The sequence below is a fragment of the Emys orbicularis genome, chromosome 16 (assembly GCF_028017835.1).
Source record: "Emys orbicularis isolate rEmyOrb1 chromosome 16, rEmyOrb1.hap1, whole genome shotgun sequence".
Taxonomy (NCBI): Eukaryota; Metazoa; Chordata; order Testudines; family Emydidae; genus Emys; species Emys orbicularis.
Window position 1 is genome coordinate 18110452 of NC_088698.1, and position 27442 is coordinate 18137893.

At 42.4% G+C, this 27442-nt stretch overlaps 1 protein-coding gene across 3 annotated transcripts in view; it reads right to left on the reverse strand.

Annotated features, from left to right (window-relative positions):
• The window catches only part of FBRSL1 (fibrosin like 1), a 525832-nt gene that overhangs the window by 20336 nt on the left and 478054 nt on the right, over window positions 1-27442 (reverse strand). For all 3 annotated transcript variants that reach the window (XM_065417935.1, XM_065417937.1, XM_065417938.1), the window contains 5 exons: window positions 13805-14198; window positions 11823-12076; window positions 5167-5402; window positions 2824-2874; window positions 1766-1861 (listed from right to left, as the gene is read on the reverse strand). In XM_065417935.1, coding sequence (XP_065274007.1) covers window positions 1766-1861; window positions 2824-2874; window positions 5167-5402; window positions 11823-12076; window positions 13805-14198 — 1031 coding nt within the window. The remainder of the gene's footprint in view (window positions 1-1765; window positions 1862-2823; window positions 2875-5166; window positions 5403-11822; window positions 12077-13804; window positions 14199-27442) is intronic.

Below are 27442 nucleotides of genomic sequence, written 5' to 3' on the forward strand. Positions count from 1 at the left end.
AACTGAGGTCCTGACCACTTGTGGTCATTAGAGATCCTTTGGAGTTCTTCGCAAGAATAGGAACATTAACCGTGGTGTTCTGGCCAAATTCCAAGCTAGGTAATTACATAATTCCTTCCTAAATTCCACCCCCTGCCCACCCTTCTGCCTGGATTCAACTGGAGAACTTATTCTTCCATTCCTGTACTTAATTTGTATAATCTTCTAGTTGAGATAGGTCATTTATTATGGATTCTACACTATTTACAAAAAAAGGCTCACAGAGGCTTGATAAACCACTGAAAAGTTCCTTTAGCTTCCATTAAAATATCTTGTGAAGTCCTTAATCACAGTGGTAAGTAGTTATTCACTCCCATCGACTTCATGTGACTGCTCATGTGAGTAACTGCTCACCAGTGCGAGTAAATGCACACCCTGGCCCCAAGTTTCTTGCTGATCTGTTGCAAAACTGATCTTCCAAATGCAAACAGTGCATAACTGACACAGTGCTGGTTCCTGAAGCCCTTTAATAAACAGTGATTCCGCAGATCACTGTTTCTTATCTCTCTGCAGAGATGTGTTTAGAAATGACAGGAGATCTATAAAACCACGTCACTTAGGAAGGTATAAACACGCTTTATCACAACAAGACCGAGTGTCACTTTTATAAGAATGTCATCAATAATCTCTGTGTACCATGGATTTTTTCTGTTGGAATGGATGTAAACGTTTTCAGTACACTTTCTAAATTTAAAAAAAGAACGTTACGTTTCAAAAAAGTATGTGCCACGGAGTTTTTTTTTAAAGTTAAAATGGTGAAATTTGCAATCTGCACTAGTTATAATAATACTTTGCAGCTGTACTCTGTCTTTCATCCAAGCATCTGAAAGCACTTTACAGACATTAAATAAACCTCACAAAACCACGGCATGGTAAGTATGTAATTATCCTCATTTTATAGATGAAGAAGTTGAGGCGCAGAGGGGTAAGTGACTTGCTGGAGGTCAGAAAGCGAATCAGTGGCAGAACTGGGAACTGAACGCCTCACTCCTGCTCTACCCACTAAAAAGCATTCCTCTCTATTGTTCCTGTGCTTTGATAGTCAGTTTCATCCCCACAGCTGGCTGTTATCTAGCTGGGGGAGTGACCCCTGTGTATCAGTCTGTTTAATTTGCAAAGTGCTTTGGGATTCATCAGTCTGTATTAGAACTAAATAATTTATTTGACCCTGAGTTTCTGCTTAGCTAGCTTTGACTTAGTCTACACTACAAAATTATGTCAACCTAAATTATGCTGGCATACAGCTGCCACAGTAATTAAATCGCTTTTGCGTGTCCACACTATGCTCCTTGTGTCAGTGGTGTGCGTCCTCACCAGCAGCGCTCGTACAGATTGTACTGTCAGCATTGGGCACTGGGGGATGGCTTCTGAAAGCCAGTAACAGTCGATGTAAGCAACGCAGTGTCAGTCTCATTACATCAACATTGACTCTACGCCTCTCACAGAGGTGGCGTTATTAAGTCGGCAGGAGCGAAATTTTAGTGTAGACACTTACATCGTTAGGTCGACGTACGCTACCTTGCGTCGATCTAACTCTGTACTGTAGACCAGGCCTTAGACTTCCATGTGAACAACTGCACTCCTCTCTAAAGAACAACCCCTGGGCCCCAAAAGCATCTGAGCTAGTCAAAAAGGTCATTCATATAATCATCGTAAGTACAATTCTGATTACAGCCTCCCATTGAAGAACAAAGCCTGTGCTAATGCAACAACAATAAATTTGTACCTTCGGTTGAAATGCTCCCTGAAGTGACCCAAAAGGTCCTGAATGTGGAAGCATTGGTGGCATTCCAGGCATTGCCGGAGGATAGGTTGGAAAGAACTACAAAAAAAGAAGACAAAATGAACAACAGCCGAGGCAGGAGCTAAGCCTGTCAAACATTGTTACAAAAATGTTTAAAAGCCAAAATAAAATGTGAAAATTTGCAGATCTGATGCACTTTATTGTTAATTTCGAACAGGTTGGACTATACAATTTGCTGTATTTTTGAAACAGACAAAGGATCACCTCCACCCCATTCTCTAGAAATGGTGAAAGCACTGTATTAAGATTTGCTTGGGTCTCCTGCTCTCCTGAACGCAGACTGTACACCAAATACCAAAAATGTATGCCGTTTTGGTGCTGTGGAGAAATGGGGAGCAGGATGAAGCCACTAGTCCCACTTTGGATATGTCTACACTGCAATAAAAAACTCGCAGTACTGAGTCTCAGAGTCTGGGTCAATTGACGGGGCTCGGGCTGCTGGACTAAAAATTTGCAGTGTAGACATTTGGGTTTGGGCTGGAGGCTGATACCCACCCTCGTTGCAGGATCCTAGAGCCCAGGCTCCAACCTGAGCCTTAACATCTACACTGCAATTTTTAGCCCTGCAGCCTGAGCCCCATGAGCCCGAGTCAGCTGACCTGGGCCAGCCACTGCTGTGCCACGGGTCTTTCATTGCCATGTAGATGTACCCTTTGTCTTGTGAAAGGACCGTGTGCTCTTTGGCACTGCATTGGGTGAAGCTCTGATTGCACCGGGGCTGCAGTAATCCACACTATGAGAAATCTCTGTGCACTCCCCACCTTCCCAGGCACAGCAATTTAAAACGAAAGTGAAGAAAACGCAGAAGACAAAGTTGAAAAGTACAAGATTTTACATTTACAAACAATTCAAACAAGAATAGGAAAACTTTATGGATAGATGAATCGAAACCGCCATCTGTATCAATTACAGACATCTGAGCAATGCACTAGTGAGCGGAAGCATAAACAGTGGAGCTGTCTCAAAACATCAGCACTCACGTTGGAATGTCGAAAGTAAGGGTTGTCTAATTTGGGAGCGTACTTGTCAAACTGGAAGTAAAAGAGAAAAGAAAAGTTGAGTTTGCGTTCCACAACACATAATGAACCCAGATTTCTACATGCATAAGTGAATCATGGCCCCTTTGTACAGCATTTAACAGAACACGGGAGACTGACTATTCCACACTCATTCAGGAGGGAGTGACCAGTTCTCCCAAAGCTGTTGATTAGTATCGGTAAAATTATAGCACCTGGTTGTGTACCAGGCCCCGAAGTACCTCTCTGAGTAACAAACTTCGCACAAATTGGTCCCCTCCTTATTATCGAGAGAGACCTCTGAATTGGAACACTCACTCCATCCAAAAAAATGTAGGGAAGTTGTTCCCAGATCCAAATCTGGCATCTCTACCTAATGAGCTGAATTGCCGCGCTAAGTTAGAATGCTGGGGAAGTTTGGATTCTAATCCAGATCTTACTTCTGCAACATTGGCCCAGCTCTAATTATCAAGCTAATACAAAAACAAAATACAAAATATCTAGTGCAGCCAGCAATTTCCCCCTCCCTGTTGTATGAGCAATGCCAATATGGTTAAGATAGCTTTTTGGAAAGGGCCCCAGGCAAAGAAATCATTATATTAATCCCCCCCACTCCCAAAAAAGGAGAGGTTCAGTGCTCACGGGAGAAAGCCAGACTCTGAACGCCCCCATCACAGGGCTTTAACACCTCCACGCATGAGACCCGGGTCCCATATTTATTTTCACCAGCATTGGTCCTGAACATCTTTTGAAGAAAATAATGCATCTGTTTCATCTTTGAACAATAAGTATTCTGTTGGGGACCAGGGAGGGCGAGGGACAGGGAGCAAGGACCCCCTAGAATGCTGTTCAATCGGCAAGTCAGCTGCTGTTACACGCTATCCTACGTGCAGGAGAGCAGATTTGTAATTTCATTAATTACAGTTATTACTGGAGCCATGTACCCGCCAGTGTAAATACCATAAATTACTAAACACATGCAGCTGGAGATTTCAACACTCCTCTCTGGCATTAGGGTTAATAAACCTTATTTAGTGAAATATAAGATGATGTGAGTAAAATACAACAAAAGAGCCTTGCAAGCTGTTTTCACTAGAAAGTCTGACATCAACAGGGCGTGGGTGGGCGGGGAGGGAGCTGTCAGCGGGATCAGATATCAGGGTTCTCAAATAACACACCAGGTTTCAAGGAATGTTTAGAGGGTTGTTTTACACAGCAGAAGAAAAGAGAAGAAGGTATTTGCACATGGCTACGCTGTGCAAGCACCTGGGGCTCAATTTGGGGCAGAGATATTGCTTTCATTGTTCTGTCGCTAAGCGGATTATCACTGAACAATGGCGTCATGTAACTCACACCAAAGAAGAAAAACGAGAAATATTATTTCCCATGAATCCTTGGTAGTTTTCTCCAAATGCTGCCTTTAATGGTTATTGCTCAATTTTGCCGGTCCTAGTAGAAGAGGACTCTGTACGTTTTAGATGTGGCATGCAACTGAGGAAGAAAAAGCTGAATCTTGCTTTTTCAACCTAACAAAATAATAATTGCCAGGGACGTACGGAGAGTGTGCTTAAAAGAACTGACAAAGCTGGTTTATGCCAGATACCCTTAGATTTTGTTAGCAGCAGCAGAAAGCACTGTCAGTGACGAAATGACAAAGCTTATTCGATGGCCAGAAGGTTTTGTCCCATAAGAGCCAGCCACATATAAATTAGTGTTTGCTGACCAAATCAAATAATAAATACCCAAATTGTCTACAGGACACAGTGTGGGGAAGTAGAAAATAAAACAGACAGGACAACACTGAACTCAAACAGTGCAAGTACTGTGTTACAGTAAGAACAGCAAGCAGACCTGCATTATATACTCCAGTATAGAGAGCCAAATATATTGTTCCACAAAACCTTTCTTGACATTTTATTTTATATTAGAAACCTCTATTCTTCTGGCATCTCTGTGCATGTGTGTGCGTGTGTGTCAAGGAGCTGAGCCAGCCGATGCAGCTCCGAGGATGGGTTGTTAATCTAAACAAAAGTACAGAGCTGACAGTTTACCATGAAGGAGAGATCAAGAGGCCTGAGAACCACACAGTGTATCTGTTTATTGGTAGGAGCACAAGGGAACCGGGATGATAAATGTTCTTGGTTCTGAATGGGAAGGAGAACATCCTTCAAGAATGGAGGGGCTTAATTAAGTCAGGAGCAGGGCTTCTTGGGGGATGGGAGAGAGAGAAGCCGGTCTGAAATAAAGAGGACTGATTTTGGTACGGTGGGTTATGCTTTTGCCCCAAGATTCTTTACTTATCCTCACATTTTGGGCTGGGGTACGCACCATGGGAGGTGCAGAGGGTGGCATGAGCGGCGTCTGGGGTAAGCTGGATGGAAAAGGAGTGAATGTGTGTTGGTGGGTGTGTTGGTGCTGGTGGGTATGTTGGTGCTGGTGAAACTCCGCCCTCAGCAATGGCACCGGGCCAAGAGAGGCACCGGCCCGGTCCGAACTCTGAACCAGAAACCGGTTGTTCAGCTCTTGCCTGAGCAGCTCATGATCTAGAGGAGAGAGAGAGAGAGAGAAAAAAAAAAAAAAAGACACAAAGGCCCATTGGCCTGTGAGTTTCACAAAGATGTAGAAGAGAGTCAGATATTCACCTGGCATTCCCTGTTTCTGCAGGTCATGCTGTGGTGGTTTTCTACGTGAGGACTCATTGGTGGAGGTAAGAGAGATGCCTGTGACAAAGTACCAATCAGAATCCCCGAATGAGGCTGGCAATACATGATTGGTTGGTTGAATGATATCAACAGGCTGGTATCTAAAGACAAGAGAGAACACCATGAGTCATCACAGCAGAAAACACAGTGGGGCTTCATAAAGCATAAACAAGCTTGCCCCTCCCCACTCCCCCAACCCAGCCATGAATACTGAGGTTAGGACACTTTAAAAGGGACATTATCAAATTAAAAAACAAAACTGGAATGACTCCCTTTCCTCCCAACCCACAACAGACTCCCCTTCCCTAGGCTACAACCCCACTTTACATTATCAACACTGGAAGAATTATAAACATCTCCCCTTTTTCTGTTTTTGGTGCATTAGCCTCAGCTGTGACAGTGAAAATAAACTAGTCAGTCTCACATCCAGCTTTTTCCTGCACTAGAAAAAGGCTGCAATGTTTGTGTTGGGAGCACTGCAGAGGAGTATTGGTTGGTTTTAAAATAAGCAAGACAAACCTGTTCCCACTGAAATTAAAAAAAAGGTTGGGGAACATTTGCATTGGTCTTAAGTTTGTTAAATTCTCTTTTTTGGCCACATTTGACCTGTCGGTGTTTCTTTGAAAAAGGCACTTAAAAAACCACAGCAAAGGTGATGGGATGGAGAAATGACAGCATATAAACTTCACCATCCCTTCAAGGAAAACAATGGTTAATCCACAGAGATACACAAACGGTCTAACATGACTGGCTTCACTGGGTTCTCTGTGTGTGGGAAGCAGCCAGGTTAGTGCCTGATCACAAGACAGCATTTTTAAGTGGCTCTTTTTGCCAGGAGGCAACTCCACAGGCCTCACTTCAGCTGGCAGGATTTGATCCACAGTACAGTGAGGCTCAAACTCTGGGCTGTGGCTGAGTTTGCTGCCTTCACTTTACTCCCTGGCCTGGGAGGTGAAAAACAAAGCTCAGGAATCAAGCTAGGGCATACCAGGTGACTAATGGTAACCATCAACCAACCAAGATGGGCTGAAAATACCACAAAATTTACACACTTCATTGGTTGATTTGTATTTAAGCAAGTGGGCCTGTGAGTTCAGGCTGATGTTCCATAGTAGCGCCCACGGGCTTGGACATACTCTCCTCCTTTTGATATAACCAGTGGGGGGAGCATGCACTGTGCACCCGAGAACACTTGGGCTGAGGACTCGGAAGCCTGAGATACCTGTTCCAAATAATGTACCAATTCTGGGAGAGGTTCAACACCTTTAATACTATATTTCTAAACATTCCATCTTTTTTATCAGATAGTAATTGACATTTCTCTCTCCTCCGCCTCCAGTTTATTTTCCCACGCGAAAACTGGGGGGGAAGAGAGGGGAGAAGGAGGAGGAGACACATTTCATTTCACTGGGTCAAGATCTGAAGAAGGTTGCAGCTGCTATAAAAAGAAAAATGTTCTATCATCTGATACAGGGTCTCCCTTCAGTATCAATGTGGGAGGGTAACTGGCCCTTGGTCCCCAGATGGGGACAGATTTTCAACAGCGCTAAGCACTCTATGTGCTGAGCTCTTCTGAAAATCAGGCCCTTAGCCCAGCATGACATATTTTTTATTCAGTGTAATAGTTGTCTCCCCCTTTCTTAGCTAGCACCACTTTTGCAAAGAGACCCTGACACAGTGATTGATCCCGTGAGGCACAGAGTACCGTCCGCTCCCATTCATTCCAACACAAGGAGCCTAGGGCACTCTGCATTTTGCAGGATCAGGCCCATAATAAGGAAAACAACATTAGTTACAAAAAGGCCCCCTCCTAGAATGGAATAAATGTTTATAGCTTTTAAATTGCATTGAAAAACTAGTTTCTTGATAGGGCACTTGTAAGTGACACCTTAGCTAGGTGTCTGATGTTTCGTAGTTGTAATTACTTTGGGCCATGCATAGGTCATGAGCTAGATTTTTTGTTGTTGAGGCACTATGGGTGAAACTCACAAGGTCTATGTCCCCTGAAATCTTCAATGCCGGATTAACATGGCCTTCTGCAAAGGAATGAATTTCACCCACTATGAAAATTTCAGTAGTTTACCCTGAAATATTTGAGGTGGTCTGGATATGGGTGGGAGGTAACAGGGAGTGGAATCAGTTTTAGCAGATTTGTCTCTCTTCATTTCCTATGAAGTTTCTTTATGCATTTGAAACGTGCTTCCTTTTCCATGATGTGTGTGTGATATTAGCATTATCCCAAATTTATAACTTCTGCATCTGAAAAGTCTATGAAGTGGTTTCCATGGAACAAATGGCTTTAGATGAAACAGGTTCAACAATATTCAATTTGTAATGAATAACTCAATTAAACCTTCATCTTTTTGTTTTTGGAAGGGGGAATGAACAGCATTCAGCTCAGATTTTAAATCAGATTTACCATTAATACAGGAGATTCCTGATTATTTCTTATTTAAATGTTGTCTAGAATTGTAGAGAGCAGGTGGGGAGATAATACCTTTTATTGGACCAACATCTTTTTGGTGGAAGAGACAAACTTTTGAGCTTACACAGAGCTCTTCTTTGGGTCTTTTAGAATTATGGAAGATACTGAAATGTTATAAATCATCTGCAGTAAATAGAATACTGAGAGCAAGTATCCTCTTCATCTGCTATGTGCTATGGTAGGTATGTCTGACAGGCATACTATAGTTATTCATTCTTTCCATTGCAGGAGCACCTGAGAGCCCCAGCTCTGGATCAGGACTCCATTGTGCTAGGTGCTGTACACACACAGAACAGCTGCTGTCCTAATATCAAGTATGCTGATAACACACACACACGCTGCTGAAGAGACTTGTATCCTGATGTTCCATTGGTTTCAAGAAAACATCCCATTTAAGATGCAGCAGAATCACAGAGAGGGGAAAATGAACCTTTTGACGTTCTAGTTCACCTGTAAGGGTCAAATGTTCAAAAGTACCCATAAGTGACGTAGGTTCCTAAGTCACTTTTTAAAATGGGACTTAAGAACTAAGCCTCGTTGAAAGTCAATGGGAATTTGGCTGTTAAATGCTAAATAACTTTTGAAAATAGGACTTAGAAGCCTAAGTCATTGTAGGATACTTTTAAAAAATTTATCCTAAGAGTCTAGGAGCCAGTGCAATATCTTTTTAAAGCACCATTTACATGCTACAAGAATATTAAATAATAATAATAGATTAACACATGGGCAGAAATGGAGAGAAACAAAATAAAACTACTTGTAATATTCAAGACTTTGGTACCTGAATGTAAAGAACCTACAGTGAGATTTTCTTTGGATGAGCACTAAAATATACTGCAAATAACTATAATTAAAATCTAACCTCTTTAAAGACAATGTAGTTTGTTGAAAATAAAATACATTCTTTTTTTTAAATCTGGGCATGACTCAAAGAAACTGGATCTCTCTGTTAGCATCAAGATAATCCACTTCGTGGTTTTTTTTGGAAGGAGGGATAAAAGAGAGCTGGCAGCTGTAAGTGCCTCAATATCCAATTTCTTTAAGAGACTTGAAGTCAGTCTGGTGGATCTGTGGCTGGCTCCAGACTTTAGCCCTACACCACAACTTTGCCTTTGTCAGTAAAAGAATAGACACTGAAGAGTCTGGAGGAGGAGCAGGTTGGCACGCATTAAGAAGCTTTCTAAAAGAGACTATCACACAGTGGGGATACAAGCAGTGTCCCAGTTGCAAATTGGGCTTTAGAGAGTGGGATCAGGACGAGCTATTTGTGCCTATCAGTGATGCCTGTTACAATGGGTTTAGCCACACAATAACACAGCTAGCTATGCAGTCATTTGTATTACCACTAAGTCCCTAGCACCCAATAATTAGTGTCTCCTGCGTCTGAGTACACTTATGGCTGGGATCGGGAGAGAAGAACACGAACGGCTGCCATTTTGTTTTGCTAATGTTGTTAGTACCCCCTAAAACTCAAAAGGGAGGACAGAAAGCTTTGGCTAGCATATATCAGGGTCAGCCATGGAGCTCCTGACAAGCAACTCGTGCGGGGGTCACTAGTAAGTTATCTACTCAAGCTTTGGGTTTCCAGAGAAAAAGATGCTAGTAAAAGCATATCATTTCCTTGTTACACTGATATGCACAGACCTAACTTATTAGCATCACTGACATGCAAATACTGGAAGCCAACGTGAACTCTGCCTCCCTGCTAGGAACTTGAGCAGAAGTGCCAAAGGGCAGCGGTTACTTTAAATTTAAAGGGACAAAAGCAAGCAGGTTTTTTTCTAGATGGGGAAAAGAAAGAAGAACCCAAAGGGCCCATGTTCCCTCTGAGCGTCTCTTCTAACCTGGTGCTTTTATTGAGTGCACACGTGCGACCAAGCAACATGACACCATACTAAGGACAACATAGCTGGTAGGAGTTTGAACCTAGCACTTCAGAGGTGATTGGCAAACCCACTGCGTCACTTATTTGTTAGTAGCAGAGCTCTTGTCTTTTGCTAACAAAGTATTATATACGAGCAGGCCACTTCATCTTGCTCTTACTGAAGTCAATAGAGAAAACTCCACTTGAGTTCAGGGGTGGATGCAGGACTAGCCTGTCAGTGACAACATTCTAATTTCCTCCTCTCAGGATCTGTCTGCACTATGGCCAAATTCAGATTCTAAGTCTCTTTGCCTTAAGCAGGGGAAGAAGAATAAATCCCCACTGTGATGCCCAATGTGTCCCTAGCCATGTGGCTGAATTTCTAGACAGGGCCAGGTCCTTGAAAGCAGGCATCTACTAGGACAGCCCTGTTTGGGATCCAGAATATTTTGGTCTAATGTTGTTTTGAGAGTTCATTTGGGGGCAATTCTCATTTCCACCCCTTTAAAAGAGTTATTCTAAGGCCTGGTCCCCACTAACCCCCCACTTCAGACTAAGGTACGCAAATTCAGCTATGTTAATAACGTAGCTGAATTCGAAGTACCTTAGTCCGAACTTACCGCGGGTCCAGACGCGGCAGGCAGGCTCCCCCGTCGATGCCGCGTACTCCTCTCGCCGAGCTGGAGTACCAGCGTCGACGGCGAGCACTTCCGGGATCAATCCGGGATCGATTTATCGCGTCTAAACCAGACGCAATAAATCGATCCCAGAACATCGATTGCCTGCCGCCGGATCCTCCGGTAAGTGTAGACGTACCCTAAATAATGGGATATTGAGCCCCTGAAAATGAAAGCGGGATGCCAAGTCATCAGAGTTTCTGGCAGTAGATCTTCCATCACCCTACTCTCGTTAACTGGCTTTATAGGTAACAGAAGGGCACATTTTTGTCTGTCCTTGTCCTCATTAATCCCTGTTGAGTTAGTTATAGAGTCAAATGCCAGATCAAAAGGAGGCCCAGCAAGTCAGAGTTTCAGGGAAGTCTCCATCTGCCAGGCTCTCCCACAGGAACAGCTACAGGCTAAGGGAGGAACTATCAAGGGGGCATTTAGAGCAGAAGTGACAATAGGGACGGAGGGGGGAACAAAGGAAACTTCTCAAAAAGGCTGCAAAAATAACAATAAAAAGTCTAACGGCAGAGCTCGGAGACTTTAACAGTGGGGAGGGGGATGTCTCACTTGCCAATCTATTTTATTATTCTGCCGCTCACCAGAAAAAATGTATTCAAATAAGGTCTAAACTGCAGCTTCTTCTAATGCAGGGGTTGAGTACCAGTCCTTATTAAATAAATAAATAAATAAAGGCACAGCTCAGCATATCTGGCAAAACCTGAGTGATGGTGGAAATGTATGATTGGACAATCTGCTCCCTCTAGGAAGTAACTAATTTTTAGCAAACCATCCTAAAGCTTATTACAAAGAGCACGTGCTCCCCTCCCCATGCTGGGTAACAAAGGCAGCAGCAAAAACACAGACTGCAACGTGTTTAAATGAGAACATAAATTTAGGCTGGGAGTTTCGAGAGTGCCTAAGGGATTGTGGTGCCCAAATCCAGTTGGGACCCCAACTCCCTTAAGCTCCATGGAAAATCCCAGCTTCAATAGTTTATACTCAGATTCACCTCCTCTCCCCCTCTTCCTTTTGTCAGTGAATGAGGAATATACAGCAATTGTCCTGCAGGTTAACCTAGGCCTCAGCATGCAGGGCCAATTTAGTGTCTCTCACCTGTAACAATACTACTCTTGACTATTTCAGGAGATGTTTGCATTGTTTTTTTTGCTTGCACACCCCCTAGCCCCACTGTAAATACTGTGCATGCACTGGAGACCAGCCCTGGTGAAAAGAAGAGGACCTACCTGCAGGGTGTCCTGGTATCACAAGGCTGTTGGTGGGTAACGCTGGTGGTGGTGGTAGCGTGGGTGGGGTGGCGAACATGGCCGGATGGTGCTGGTGTTGGGTCTGCGATCTGAGAGGGAAGTGCGAGGTAGCAAGATTAGAGATGGAGAGGGGCAGGGCTGGGCCGGAAGAGTGGTGAGGAGGGATCTGGGGGGAAAGGGGAAGGTGTTTGGGGAGGCTGATGCTTGTTGCACTGCTGGCGCTGCTGCTCCTGCTGTGGGGAGAGAAAAGTGGAGGAGAGAGAAAAGAAGTGTGTTACAATACAAGAGTCATAATGGCAGTGTCAGAGACAGCCAGGCTCTATAACAATGACCTCACCAAGCATAGAGGCATGAAACCACGGCCCTTTTTGCCCATTTTGGGGAGCTGCCGAGGTGGGAGTTAAAGATCTCAATGACCTTTCCCAACAGGGCAAGGTATGGCTCGGGTTCTTCTGGGTGACACTCCCTTTCATGACTGAACAGGTGGCAGCTCTCAGAGCTGTGTGTGAGCTGACTGAGGTGCTGTAATGGCAGCTGTATTTGCACCTTTATTTAGCCTGTGATGACCTTCCAATGGCAACGCATTCCCTTGTGATCACAAGGCTCGGTGACGGTTACTCTGTATGTTCAGAGTGCCGTGGTATGAGCTATGGCAATCATATTATGCCTGCCCTGCATTCTGTACAGTGGTATTGCACATAATCAATATGATATATCAGTATATATTGTATTATTTTAATTATATTATTTTTAAAAGATTTTTATTATTCTGTTGCACAGCACCTTAACAGCTTTGTTGGGGGTGGTGGAAGGGTAATGTCAATGCAATTATTATTATTTACTATATTCTCCCACAATACCCATGTCTTGCGATTATCTAAGCACTCTGAGATACTTGTGTGTTTGTTTGAATAGTGCCAATGTGATGTTGTTATTAAATATTTATATTGCGGTAGCACTTAAAGGCCACAACCAGGGAGGGGCCCCACTGTGCGAGGTGCTAGACAAACTGGTCGTAAATGACAGTCCCGTATCTTGTTCTTTATGCAGCTAAAAGGTTACAAAATGATGCAAACATTGTTCACTGAGTTAATCTAATTCAACAGGCTGATTTGAGGGGAATGGTGTGTTTTCTGCACCAACAAAGGGACTGTCCATGTCCCTGTTTATTCCTGTACATTGACTCCTCTCTCGCCAAGCTCACCCCCATTTTATTTCTACTCAAGAAATATGAATCTTTGCATCTTACCTACTGGATGAAAATTATTTGAAGGACAAACTGAGTCTCATGCTAGCCCTACAGCTATGGTGAACATGTTACTTTGCAATATCTTTTTTGCTCTATACCGAGAGTCGTACTCTGAGGCTGCTGTTAGCTGATGCATCCTCAGTTTGAACTGTGCTTCCTGCAAAAAGGTCCAAATGGGACATGGAATTTGTTTTTTTTCCAATAGTCCCATATCCCACTAGCTCTGGTGAACCAATTAAACTGCACCAATGTCATATGAACATACGTGTCCATGCCAAATCCAAAGACTGCCTATGGGTTTACAATTGGAGTCCACGGGGGGGGGGGGGGGGGGGGGAATGGTTTTGTTCAAACTCAAACTGTTTCCCAATTACTAAAACCTCTGCTGACCAGTTCTGATGGGAAAAATTGCAAATGCACTGGAAGCCGGACCTAGAAAGTTTTGCACCACAGCCATACAACCCCTGTTCGTTGGGGAAGCTCCAGTCACAATCTCTTTCATGCAGCTACCCAACACAGCTGGAAATACATGGCTATGTGGTGTTGGCCTAGAGGAATACAATGCCTCTCCCAGGCAGAGCACCTTTCCCAGGAAATGAGAAAGCCTATGGCCTATTCTACGGAGATTTTAATACCTTTTCAATTAACTGTACCCTGGAAGTAGGGTTTGAGTGCTTCACAAAGAAGCAATGCAAGCACCTCTTTCCCCTACCTGATATTGAGTCCGTTCTGGGCCACCTGGTGATGCACTTGGTAGTTGAGAGGGGGAGGGATGTGACTCTGAGGCTGGGTCCGAAGCTCAGGTATGAGCTGAGGCTGAGACTGTGGTCGAGGCTGAGGTTGTGACTGTGGTCGAGGCTGTGGCTGGGGTGTGAGCCTTGGCGGTGCTGGTGCTGAGATCACTGGCTCCTTCTTCAACAGCGGGCTTGCCCTGGCGCTCGACGTGGGCGCAGAAGAAGTGGAAGTCACAACAGCAGCAACTGGCTGGGGGCTGGGAATAGGCAGCACGAAGGGCACGTCGGTGCTCAGTTCCCGGCTGCGCTCTAGCCCTGACACCTTTGGGATGGTTGCTGCTTTAGCTTCAGGTTTGTCATTCAAGGTTGGACCTTACACAAAAAGAAGAAGAAAAGTTACATACCTAAGCATCCCTGTTTATTTTCCAATTTTGCAGAATATTTGCCTGGTAAGAATAAAGTCATATTTAGCTTGTGGGAATATCATCACAACACGATGGTATGTTCGTCTGTCAGTCTGTCCAGTACATGGCACTTGTTCAAGTGTGTGTAAAAGATCAAAGTGTTGTCTAGGGGGTCCTTGACGCAAAACACATATAACCTTACGACGACGACAGAACACTAAATACAGCAGGAATGCTTCTCAAGTTACTGCTAATGCATTTCCCACCAAATTTAATTTCCTGGAATAGATGATAAATCCACAACCGTAAATCCGATCACAAGATTTTTGGTTCATTTATTTTCTCCATGGTCTTTCAAGGTAACCTGCCTGGCATATCTTGCCATTCATAGCTATGGGGATGGTAATTAATCACTGACAAGAGCATGCTTTAACACTCATCAGCATGCGTTCTGAGATGAATACCAAGGCCTTTTATGAGAGAGAAGATGTCGCAATGATTGTTCATTGGATGCACATTCACATATGAAGATGGAACATAAGCAGTCTCGGAAAACCTACAATGAGCACAGTAGGGCAGCGCTGTTCACCCTAAATGTTCTGTGAATATCAAAGAACATACTAACTGCTGTAACATATGCCAAAATCATAAGTAATACGGTAATGAATGGCTAATAGGTACCAATCAAAATGAGTTTCTATAATGTGTTAAATTCCTCACAGATTTTTTCCGAGTAAAATGCTGAGTCTTCATTTTTCCAATGAAGTTTGAAGCTCAAGCCAGTAGAAGGGATTAAATAGCAGCAGCAACAACAAAAAATCAGACCAAAGACTACAAAAAAAGACCTAAAATAAGAAGAGAAACCACATGCAACATGCTGAATACTCAATTCCCAGAGATAACTCCCTTTTAACGTTATGTACATATCCCTGAAGTGCAGGAACGCTCCATAATTCATCTCAAGAGGAGCCTTCCATTGACTGAGTCTGTCGTTCATTTGCTTCTCCAACACACATGCATCCCATTAGATGTATAAGTGTTAAGTTTACTGTACATGTTTTTATTATATCAAAATAATTTTAGGGTTTTGTTTATTATAATCTTCAGCCCACCCAAGCTGTCGGAGAGAATACGACAGAGAAACATGTGAGAAAGGAACACGGACACCCACCTACGCATGCTCCCAACACTAACATGGACAAATTCCACTTATGAAATTACCTCAACTCTTAACCTTAAAAAGGGCCGGCTAACACTGAAATATATTCATGATGTATGAAGTGTGGGAACAGCAGCACACAACATGCAGCAATTTCTGCATTACTTATTCTACTCTGTGTCTGATTCATCAGTGTCTGGCTTCAGTGACTTCACTGGAGTTACACTGGCATGAAACCAGAAGGAGGCAGTATTGAATCAAGCTCTCTGCTTCCCTGTAATATGCCAAATCATTTCGTATTTATAAAATATACATCCAATGACAGGGTGCTGTCAGATTATTTTCCTCCTTTCTTTGGTAAAAGCCAATTTCACACACACACTCAGACCTCCAGAATATAGTGGGAGAAAGGCACTGAAATAAACAAGCTATTTTCATGAGCTTGGGAAGAGTTGTGACTGCGTAACGCACGAGTGGCAGAAATGAGTGGGAATTCCAAAGAAATTCCAGTGCTTTGGGTGGATCAAATGGTAGTTCAACCCCCTGTCAGCTGATCCCCATTTTGAGACAATCTAGAGATGTCCCAAATCAATTACTATATAAAGTATTATACATAGTCAGTTTCACTGTATTTTTCAGATGTGATTTGGTTTATGGACTTAAAGATAATGGTAAATAGATTTTATTGTAATTAATACTTAAAGTGATTGTATTTATTTCTGAAAATTTAATTTTCATTAATCTAACAGTTCATCGATTTTTATTAATGCATCTAAATCCAATGGGTGACATCCTGGCTAAATTTAAGTCAATGGGAGTTTTGCCACTGATTTCAACATGCCACCCAATATGCTTTTCAAAGGAAGCATATTCACAATTATAGAGCCCATGGTTATCTAGAAGCATCCCATAAAAAACAGTCAGGTTCCATTCCTTACCATAGGTTCTATGAAATCCTATTAGCTCATTCCATCCAATAGGCCTATTCAGAGTTAAACTTTAGACAGTGTAATTACAGGCAATATAGACTAATGAACACACTGGCACCATAAAAGTTAAAGAAGCTGAGTTAAAAAATAAATCAATTGGATCCAAAACAAATCAATGAGGTGTTATATTAAAAGCAGCTGTCCGACCAGTTTTATATACAACTATTGATTCCCTGTGGTTCCAGCATTAGATCTCGTTTGCAAGTTTCTGAAAGCAAAAGCCTATAGTCCCTTGCTTACTGAAATGACCAATCAGCTGTAGAATATAGCGGGTCACATGTCTAATTCTTACTGGCAACTCACATCTCTCAAATTGCAACACTGAAATGCTTCTCTGTGTTCAGTTTTTGTCTGATAACAATTCGAGACCTAATGAAAACACTAGGATACATATTTGTTTGCAGCAGGAAAGCACCAGGCATGAGAGAGGAGACTCTCCTTCCCCTCACCCCTATGTCAAGTACGAACATATAAGTATTTAGAAAGGAAAGATCTGGTGTGAGTTACAGAGAGAAACCCATATAGATGGGTCTAACTAGAATTGGTTATCACCGTTCCCATTTTTTAATAACTGCAGTCAGAGGTGAAAGTAAGCCGGTACGGTACGGTGTACCGGCAAGACCCGGTATGCCGTGCCGGACTGGATCGGCTTCTCCGGCAGTGATTTAAAGGGCCCAAGAAAATTCCTGGCCAAAACTCCCCCTTCCATTCTCGATCTACATGTGTGTTCATGTACATTTAGGTGGCACAGTAGAACTAAATCAGCTTTGTTCCAACTTCATTGAGCTCTACTAGAAAACTGTGTTTTTATTCTTTTAAGTGATTTCATTGTCCATCCAGAACAATATCCAGAACTTCAGAGCTTTCCTCCGCAAAACACCTAAAAGACCTTCCACCTCACTCTCTTGCTAAGGGATTTTTTACCTCTTCTACACAAGTTGCCGTCACTTGATCAGAGATGACTGCTGTTCACATGTGGAATTGTTCCTTGAGCCTCTTATATCTTCTTTCAGACTTTCTGCACTGGGGTCACATACCTCAGCCCCCTCTGATCATACAGACCTGCATAACCAAGCCCGGCCTCCCGTAACAAGACCTGGATTCACCATAGCACACTGGAACATTCTAGCAACAAAAATGTGTTTATTTTTACCAAGTCCTAGAGTAGTTAATTTTCATGCTTAATGATAACAGGCTGAGCCAATTTGCCTAAGACTTGACAGTCAGCTCCAATAACTCAAGCTTAATTAAAGCTGAACGCATGTCAGTTCAGCTCTTCCTTTCATAGGAAATCTGACATTTACAATGATTCATGTTTCAGCCATGCTATGTAAAGGCTGGAACGCATCTGCCATTCCCCACCGTGCACAACGTTACCTCTTTTCAGTATGCCAACTTTGTTTATTTTCTAACCACGCACACGGGACTTCTGCCACCAAGAGAGTTTTCTTCTGTTAATAAGACAGTTAAACACACCTTGGTTCTTGTGGGGTGAGTGGAGAAAAAGAGAGGAGGACACGATTGAAACTGGTCTAACAAAGGAAATAAAAGTGATCTCATTTTCAGTAACTCTTGTCTGCCTGATCACCTGCAACTGTTACTTGCAATGTTGCAAAATATCAACAGTGTGCTACGTCACTATTCAGTGCTTTCAGGAAATCTGTGAGCACATACAGTATTATCGATTTAAGATTCAAAAGTCCTAGAGGGACAGTCGACCAACACACACAACTGATTGTGCAGTGGAAAGTAAATTCCTGAAGGGTTTATCTGAGCCCAAATGAACCTGCTGCACACACTTGATGTAAAATCTGATTGGATTTAAAATCTGTTATGAGAATAAATTTTTTTAAAAAATTGCCTCTCCACCCAACCCCACTGGTTGGTATACACCATTACAGACTAAATACAATACAAAAAGTCCCAAACACAAATTAAACCTGTTCTATTACAGGAATTTGCTTTCAAGCTGATTAAGTGTTGCTCAAGTGCAGGGGATTAAATCGGCAAAGTCTGCTTGGAGGACTCCAACAGGTGGCTGCTGTTATACAAACAGTACTTAGGGCAATAGCATTTCCAGACCGGCTGCCCTGCCTCTTGCTCTTTGTGGCTGCGGAACTTGTCAGCACATATATGATATGACTGGAAATTATCTCATCTTGTTTGCGCATCTTTCCTTTGTTTCTTGAAATAAGAAAGTGGTGTCATTTGGACGCGCTCTCTAGCCCTCTGCACTTGCTTTCTATGTGTTCGAAACGTAAAGATGGTGGGATAACGTGAGAGAAGTCTCCAATCCTCTCCATTCCAGGGCATTTTATAAAAAAAATCCAACAGCAACCTATTTTAATCTAACCGCACACCCATCACGCCACTCCCGTAGAGCACAGACCTAACCCATGCTATTACTAACCCTGAACCATACAAACACCATGGTTACTGTAACTGAAGCAAGCAATGTGTGGAAGCATAGCAACCAGAGTTAATGGGACGTAGATATTGAAATGAGTTCATGAGCCACAGAGGTGAGCTTTTGAACTCATTGAATTAGGAATCAGTCAAGTAAAAACAAGATTTTCAGCAACTGGAATGAACAAAGAAAATATCCAAAGGACGAGCTTATTTAATCAAGCTACACCACAATTTTTAAATAGTGCTTTGTATGTGTACAGCATTATGTATGGTGGATATGTAACATCATCAGCATAAATACATACTTATAAGTGTGTGGTGTGGTGGTGCAACGCATTTTGCTTTGGCGTTGGGACACAATACAGTAGCTGATGTTTGTAAAGTGCGTAGAAGGTAAGAAGAGCTATGTAAGTGATAGCTCTGGATAATGAAGTGACTTTTGCTCTTGTTTCTATATTTCCCCCCAAGGCTACTGAAGATAGCACTAATTAAAATATCAGACATACCATGGATTAACCTGCTTGGTCTGTACATTTCAGGCTATCAGAGCAAACGTATGGAAGTTGCCCAACTTAAATGGCCCTTCATATATATCTAATAACAGCAACTCACTGTTAAGAAAATAAAGACTTGCAACTTGTATCTAAAAATACAGATTTTTTTTCTTAATGGTATCACATATGGAAAATTTATTTAATATAGAAATATAAGCAAGGATTATGAGCCAATAACAGAGAAGTGACCTGTAGGAAAACTGCACACTACTACTCAGGGACTAAGTCTATGCAGTAACAAAACCTATATGCTCTCGCACCTTGAGATAACATCTCATCTTTTTCATAATATCATTGAGTTTAACTGAGGAGAGGTGTCCTCGTGGTTACAGCACAAAGTTATAAGTCAAGAGATCTGGGTGCAATATGATTAACTTTGTGACTAACTCACTGTGTTACTGTGAGCACCCTCTCTATGCCTCAGGCTTTCCAGCTGTAAAAATGGGGTGATCTTGTTTTACCTCAGTGGGGCCATGCAGATCAATTCATTAATGCTGATCCTTGGATGGGAGGCGCCATAGAATGTGAATTGTTACTATCACGATGCAAAGACTAAATCTCCCCTGTGACTCTAATGATCTGCTCCACAGGCTAGTTGGTGTTATCCCATGCCATTATGCAAAGAGTGTTCTTCCAAGGTGCATGCTCTTCCGAACACAACAGGCACCGAGTGAACTTTCAACAGATAATAATATGAAAGTCTTTTCTCATAGGGGAAAATGGGCCAAATATAAGCACAAATCGCCATGCCTTGTTTTGAGCTTGCATCACTGGAACGAAGGCTCGAGGGAAGCTTTTTTGTTGTTGTCACTGATTCCCAAAGTTCATCTCTGGTGAATGAGTTTTGCTGCTGTCTTTCAACAGGAAGTTCCTTTTGCAATCAAGTTGGATTCAGCCCCTATCACTCAGTTCATTTGTACAGAGCTGTCTGTCAAGTCAAATCGTCTTGCAACAATCTAAAACACCCTCAGAACAGCTGCCACTATCAATTACTCTTGCAGACAGCCTTGACTATCAGGAAAAGAACTGGAGCGAGCACTTGCCAGTTTTAATAAACTGTGTTGCCCAAGTCATTTAACCTGCTAGATTGCTGTATGCTGGGGCTGTAACAAGCCTTCAGCTTCTCAAACTGGAAGAAAGCAACAGTGGCAAAAAGCCGTCAGCTCAGTCCTCAGAATTAACTTTCAAGCGTACCGTTTTTTCTGAAGCACCCAAGTTTAAAAGCAAGATCATTTAAAGTCATTTGCAGTATGGTATGATAAGGAAAGCATCTCAAAGTCTTAACACAGAGCTGATGACTCTCAAGTGTGAGAGTAGCGATTCTCCAACATTTTCATTCAAAACTGGATAGACCACCTCCCTCAGGAGCATAACAACAGTTTTCTTTGCCTACATAGTCACTGCATTACCAGCACGGAAGTACTAACTCAGCAAAGTGGTTTAGGAAATAGTGAATATCATATGCACTATATACACTGCAATCTAGTCTAATTTCCTGATAGGTTTTACCTTTTTAACAGCGAACAATTAAATGCCCATGCATGCTGAATTTATTCCATTAGCATTATCAGATTATTAGTTATGTGAAAGATTTCCTTGAGAAATATTTATATCAAATCAAACCATTTTCTGCTGAATATTTTTGCTTCCTAACCAGCTGTGTGGATTTTGGGAAAAACTTCCAGAACAAAGGAGTTTTTCTTTTTCTTTTCAGAAATGGTTTCTAACAGCATTAAGATCTATGGACTTGATGCTGATTTGCTGCTTTATGGTTCTTTAATGGGGTGTTTTATTCCTGGATATTTCAAGCTTGTGGTGCTATATCCAGGCATGTTAGTTGCAAGCATGCATGACGACACACTGAAGCTGCAAAAGCTGACCGGAAATGGGCACCAAACGTAAGGATTGAGGCCAGGGCATAAAGAACAAGGAACATCATTCAAATCCTCAGAAAAGTAAGTCACACTGCACTTTCATAGTAAAGTCGCTTTTGGCACGCATTCAATGCAAAGCTGAAGCTGTATTTGCAGCCCAGGCACCTACTGCGAATGCTGGGGTTGTAATGAGATTGGAAGTTTCATGCTGTCTTTTAATCCAGGACTATAACACTGGATCAAACACTGCAAGGTTAAATCCCTTCAGTCCTGCTCCTAAGCGGATGCCGGCTAGCTGAAAAGCAATGACGTAAGGGGCCTTCTACTGCCCTGACCACAAAACAATACAAGCATCTTGTGTTTACTAGGTAAGGGTTTTTTGCAGCGGGTACTGTATTGTAGGCACAATCTTACTTTGAAGTGATAGACAAGAAGCAGGATATATAGGTTATTAAGGAGCCTACCAGAAATCCCAAGCAAACAAATATTCACCTCAAACCCAAACATTCAACTAAATAAGTTGAAGCTTTTAAAAAGACAAAAACCCTGCTGTATTGTATATCAAGGAATCTTGTGGTTTTAATTAGTCTAGCAAGTGCAAATAACAAACTATCAGCTGCTACACTATATGGGAAAACGTACTACTTTTGCTGTTTGAAATCCATATTGATTCCCATCTGGCCCTGTGAGTGAGTTATTAATCACTCCAATTAAATCACAAACACAGGTCTTTACACTGAAATTACACCCCCACCAATAGATCAATAGCTCAAACCTCCAAGAGCAATTCCTGTTCAGCATAATAGAACAGCTTGTTATATAGAGCTCCTTTCAGGCCTCGGTTCTCTAAATTGTATCTTTCATATGCCGTTCATATGTATATAATATAAAGTATTATTTTCAAAACAGACATCTGTTTAGGATCACCTAATATCTCTCACATCACAGAAGAAAGCAGATTTGCCAAGGTCACATTGGAAACATGATTACACTTTTTCACAATTTGTTATTATAGCAAAGCCCTGATAAGATTGAGCTATTGAAGTTCACACTGGTTTAATTTCAAGAGGTTAAATGCCAAATCCTTTTCTTATTGCTACAAGAAAAGGATCTGCCAGGTTATAGAATATCCTGTTTGGGCTAACACAACAATTTTATTTCATCTGAACAATCTTACCAAGGTTCTGATTTTTAAAAAATGACATCAGAGAACCCTGAATGCACACAGAATCGTTAAAAGTAAATCTGAAAGCTAGATCTCCTCCAAAGTAGTCTGAATGATCTCAGACAATCTGGAGTAGAGAAGTTAAATCAATGGTTAGCTGAGGGTAGGCCTACACTTAGACAGACAATGCATGCGCAGCTAGCACAGGTATAAACAGCGGTGTGGACAGTGAGGCCCTGCCTAGGCAAGCAGAGTAGCATAGTGTGCCCTGAACTCTAAGGTATATATCCGACAAGGCTCTCTCTCTGTATGCCCAACAGCGCCTCCCAGGTCTAAAATACTATTTTTAGCCCCATAGTGTCCCAACTGCCTCCCTACTGCTGGAGCCTTTCCCCGCTCCACACCGCAGTGAGTGTAGATGCAGCCTGCCTTTCACTGCAGCGTGTAGTTACATATACCCTTCACGTCACCGCAAGTGTAGACAAGGTCTGAGAAAGAGCACTCATAGACCAAGAAAAAGAACTCTGTCAAACGGTCTCTTTTATGCTGGGAATGGGGCAAGATTTCAAGAACCCTTCCCGTATCCAACCAACCAGGTACAGGGTCAAGGCCATTCCACTTTCTTTGACCAGGAAGATCACTGATGCTTCTTTCCTCTCTGGCACCTCTGACCAAAAGAGGTAACAGTGCTGAAACATACAAACCTACTCTCTTACTCCCTCTACCTGCTCATCATCTCGTATTGCTCCTGATTTGTTATAATTTCTCCATGCCACTCTGGTTCCTGTCCAAATCTGGTTTGACAGATCCAAGAGAGAGAGCCCACAAGGGGGAAGAAAAAGTAATGTGACATTCCTCATTGGCGACAGCCAGCCGTTCGCAGCCTGAAGGTTACTATACGAACTCGTTTTGATTAGTTTCATGGCTTGGGTCCATCGCCACTTAATTAACTGCCAATAGCTTTCCTAATGAAGGATGATAGATTGAGCAGCTCAGGGGCCTTCTGGAAGGGATGCGCCAATAAGAATCATGCACCCATGCAGCAATATTGCTCTCACCTGAAAATGGACATGGCAACTAAGTAGTGAGGCACAGCAATCTGTGTGTCTTAGCATGGATAGTTCCTCTTTTCATGCCATTCAGGGTAAGCGCACTTTTACAAGGGAGAGAGTTTATCGATCTCACTGCCACACAGAGAACCCAAAGAACAAGGCAGGTATCTTTTCCCCCAGAAGGTCGGAGGTGGAGAACAGAGCTGGGAAGATCAAATAAGGCTATTATCTCTTTTCCAGAATGTGGCATGCACTATGCATATGAAATGTCAGTTCACGCTTCAGCTTACTGTACACATCATCACAATGTGTATTGTACACATCACCACAATGCTTATGGAAGTGCCCATCCCCTCGTACCTGGGCTGCATCGAGAACAATGGTCATTCATAGGAGCCAAATTCTGTGTTCTGAGATGGCTAGTCTATCATTTCTTAAACCCATTAGAAACCTACAGCAAAACAGAGGACTTTAATATGTAAGGCCAAATTCTGCCTTCAGATGCATGTACATGGCTCCAAATGGGCTTAAATCCAAGGGAAGAGTTTTGCCCTACATAAGTAACCAAAGTGTCAAAGCAAAGAGCACCCTCTCTCCTTTCCATGCCCGGGTGATCATGAGTTCACCAAATGGGATATTGTTTTATACCGTTCCATTTAGATCTTAAATAATGAATGAGTTAGCTGTAATACAGTGACTAAGTAGGCAAACTGAGTACCCATTATGCAGATCACACTCAAGCTAAGGATAAGAACTAGCTATGTGTAGGAAACCAATGTTCTCAGTTTGCAGAAATCGTAGGAATCTTTTCTTCTGGTGGGGAGTGGAGGGAGGGCTCAACACACTATGAGTTTCAACTTGATACAGACCCAGCGTTCAAAAAGAAACTCAGTTAAAGCGGTACGTACTGCTGGGTTTTGAGTTGATACATGTGAAATCACTGACTTGCCTGCAATTTCCACCTGGAATGTAACTGGACCCAGGTTTGCTTGAAACTGGGTGCAGTGGACCTGGCTTAAATTTTGAGTTTATCAAAATCTGAAACCAGGGGTAAAATGTTCCAAAGCACCTAAATGACAAAGGCACCTTCATTCAATTTTCAAAAGGGATTTATGCATGCAGGAGCCTGCTCTTCAGTGAAACTTAGGCCACTAAGTCACGTAAGTGCTTTGGAAAATTTTACCCAGGGTGAGTTTGACCTGGTTATAGGGCCTTTATTACTAAGAACATTTTCACTGCTCTAATTAAGACAGATCCTTGACCAGGTCAAGAGGATTATTTCCTACCTTTTTAAAGAAAATGATATAGAATGCCATGGAATCCTTAATTTCTATCTGGTTACTCACCAGAGATGGGCAGAAGGGCTCTCACTTTAAGATCTAACAGGAAGAACGCTATCAATGGAGAATCCCAGCTTTCACCACAATAATGCAGCATTACTCCCCTACTGATTTACCTTCAGTCTGAGTACATCGATATTCAGTACAGGACTTGAGTCCACACACTCTCCTTTAAAAGCTGCCTGCTTCTCCTGGCTGTTCATGCAGCAATTTCAAAACGCAGCGTCTGAGGCTGCAGCATCAGCTCTACAGCAATGAATTGTGACACTGCAAATGCTGGATCGCGACATCGCTGAATGAACTGGGCAGGAGGTGGCGGCTCGCCCTGCTGGGAAGCAATGACGGGAAAGGAAATACAGGGGAGGGACAAGGCAGTTTAAAGGGCTTTCGGTAAAATATTCTTCAAATAAACAATACAGGATCACTACCACCCCTTTACAATTCCTCAAAGATTTGGATAAATTGTGCCTATATTTATGCTGGACATTTATTTTCAAGTTAAATAACTACCATCTAATCCTGGACCCCAACATTTCTCCAGGAAAAAAAAATATACAAGGAGCAAGGCATGTTTGCTCAGCTGTGTAACAGCACCTGAAGCTGAAAGCAGCCTCTGTGCAATGCTCCCCAGTTTACCATTCGTGAGCTGCTTTTTTTCTGTAAATGCAAATGTATGATAGTTAAAAATGAACTGTTTATACCTTATCAATTGTTCAGCAGAGAGCAAAGTTTTAACAGTTTGTTCTGTAGGGTAAGGACAAGGTCCCGCTCTGGGTGGGTATGCAAAGTGAGCAAAACCAACTTCTCTCTCCACTGTAAGTGACAGGGCAGGTTCTCTCTTTGATGCACAAGACATGGCTGGAGAGACACCTAGCCAGCACTGCAAACACCAAGCATGAGGTTGGCTTAAAAATCATGAGATCTTCTAAGAATATTGTATTTGGGGCTCTTTTTCTTTACTTTATGGTTTCTGGGCCTTTTGGGTTCACCCCGCTCATGTTTACAAAGTTCTAGGCAACCAAGAAGGCTACAAACTTACTTTCCCTTTAACATGAAAGCAGAGATTCTCATGTATTCACATGGCTGCTTTAAGAACACCACTGAACATTGCTGGATTCATGGTGAAATTACGTGAGTTGGCAACATTGCCTTGCTCATGTAATAACAGTAATACTTAGCTAGTATATAGCCCCTGGTTTTATAAGGAGATGTGGTCTGCCAGCCTGGGGGCTTGTCCATCCCCATCCCCATCAGCCTCAATTGGCTAGTGTGTATGCTGCAGTCAGCGACCTGCCCTAGCTGGAGGCAGGTGTTTGCTTTTAAAGGCAATGGATTGCAATGCAGGCAGGGTACCTCTAGTGTAAGCTGAGTGACACCACTGTTTCACTCTGTTCTCCCCACACATGGATAACTCTAAAACAAGGGTGAGATTTTGCCCTGAATATGCTGCATTCATTTATCATTGCAATGGCTTTAGGCAAGTATTTATTTCTAACCTCACAGCACACAATGCACTGCCTTAATTAGATTTGATTAATTCAAAATGATTGTGCCTGATTCTATAAATTGCACTAGACCATGCCTAGATATTTCTTGTGTTTATGCACCATGTGATAGAGGTTTTTTTTTTTTCCAACTAAAGTACACAGTAAATTATGAAGGATAAAGCAATTCACGCTGGAGAAACGGAATAGGCCATTACATGGAGATCATGAATACCCAGAATTATTACAATTAATGATAACAAAAATGTTGTAGAAGGATATCAAATCCCACTTCAGGACAATCTCTAGCTATTAGAGATCAGGAACAGACCAAATCTGGGGGGCAGATTCTCCTATGTCTGTCTACTATGGGGCATTTAGTCCTTCCTCTGAGGCATCTTGTGCTGGCCCCTGTCAGAGATAAGATACTGACTAGATGGAGTTGGGGTCTGATCTAGTATGGCAATTCTATGTACCAAAAAGACACTGTAGAACATTTGACAATTATTTCTTAAAGAGCCAGTGTCAAAGTTGACAGGCCCAAAATTTAGTCTGCCTTGAAATTAATTTGTTTTAAAACAATCCTCTTGATTTAAAAAAATGAGAGCAGCAATACTGCTGAGATGCCGACCTTTCAGCTCACCTCAGTAATCCAGTCTGCGTAATCTTGATCTGCTTCCTTTAGCTAATGAGGGCAACATGCATGTCACACATGAAAGACTGATATTCTAAGAGGGTCATTAGTAGAGACTTCTTGTGATACTTCACTGTACATAGAGAGGAGGAGATGTACTGGCAGGGAAAATTTTGATTAGGGAATGCAAGTAGTTTCAGTTACTAGTTCTATCACTGGTATGTCTCTCTGTCAAGTTTGTCTTTAGCCCAGTGGAAATTCCAATTAAAATGCTCAATTGTTTCCTGCTGATCCTTAGTTAGCCAACAAGGTTTTGGTACAATTCAGTGTATCTACAGCATTGGGCTACTTGCCCTCCAAGCTTAAAACAAGAGCCCACTAAAACCCAACAAAGACCATCAGAAACCGAGAAACTAGTAGGAAAGTTCTAATGGGAATTTCTACTAGGGAGGGTCCTGTATTATGTTATGATACTACTAAAGCTAACTAAACAATGGCATTCAAAGTGACACTGCACAAAGTCTGCCTGGGAAAATGGTATCCAAAAAGTGA